The sequence below is a fragment of the Phytophthora parasitica genome (assembly GCF_000247585.1).
Source record: "Phytophthora parasitica INRA-310 unplaced genomic scaffold supercont2.16, whole genome shotgun sequence".
Lineage (NCBI taxonomy): Eukaryota > Oomycota > Peronosporomycetes > Peronosporales > Peronosporaceae > Phytophthora > Phytophthora nicotianae.
Genome location: NW_008649002.1, coordinates 899217 through 899770, shown reverse-complemented (window position 1 = coordinate 899770; position 554 = coordinate 899217). Strand labels below are relative to the sequence as shown.

The window sequence follows — 554 nt, the reverse complement described above, 5'->3', positions numbered from 1 at the left end:
ATTAACAATCGTACGCCAGAGGAGCTGTCCACGACGGCGTTTCCTCCCCTTTGATGTCGTAGTTGAGTGCTGAACAGCGCTGCTGCATTCTTTGAGCACTTCTTCTGCTTCGCAGATGGTCAAATTTGCATACTTCAGTCACAACTCAGCAGCTCATTTCTCGATGGATCTGTTCAAGTAGACAAAGTCACTCAGCCTCTTCTTGGCATTCTTACTGGCGAGCTGACAGGGTTCGACGAGCCGAAGTGGGGGATATGCGTACCAGGTGAGCCACACTGCCAAAGCATCCACGCTTGATATATTGTGCACTCTGGAATAGTAAAAGACGACAAATCGCTCCACTACCAAAGAACATAATAAATGACAGATGAGAGGGTTTTTCTCGTTTAATACTTCCTCTGTCCAGAAATATAAGGCCGGGCCTATAGCTAAGCATGTCCAGAAATACCAAGGGTTGCAGAATGGCGTTACCGCAACTTTACTTACAACGCCTTGACACGATTTGTGGCAACCTTAGACCCAAAAACAACCATAACACGCCGAACACTCGGTAA

The 554-nt window shown here is 46.9% G+C and overlaps 1 protein-coding gene across 1 annotated transcript in view; it reads right to left on the bottom strand.

Moving 5' to 3' along the window:
- Window positions 1-153: 153 nt before the first annotated feature.
- Window positions 154-554, bottom strand: part of PPTG_22433 (hypothetical protein) — a gene marked incomplete at both ends in the record, with an annotated part of 933 nt that continues 532 nt past the window's right edge. The window contains one exon of the mRNA XM_008903843.1: window positions 154-341. Coding sequence (XP_008902091.1) covers window positions 154-341 — 188 coding nt within the window. The remainder of the gene's footprint in view (window positions 342-554) is intronic.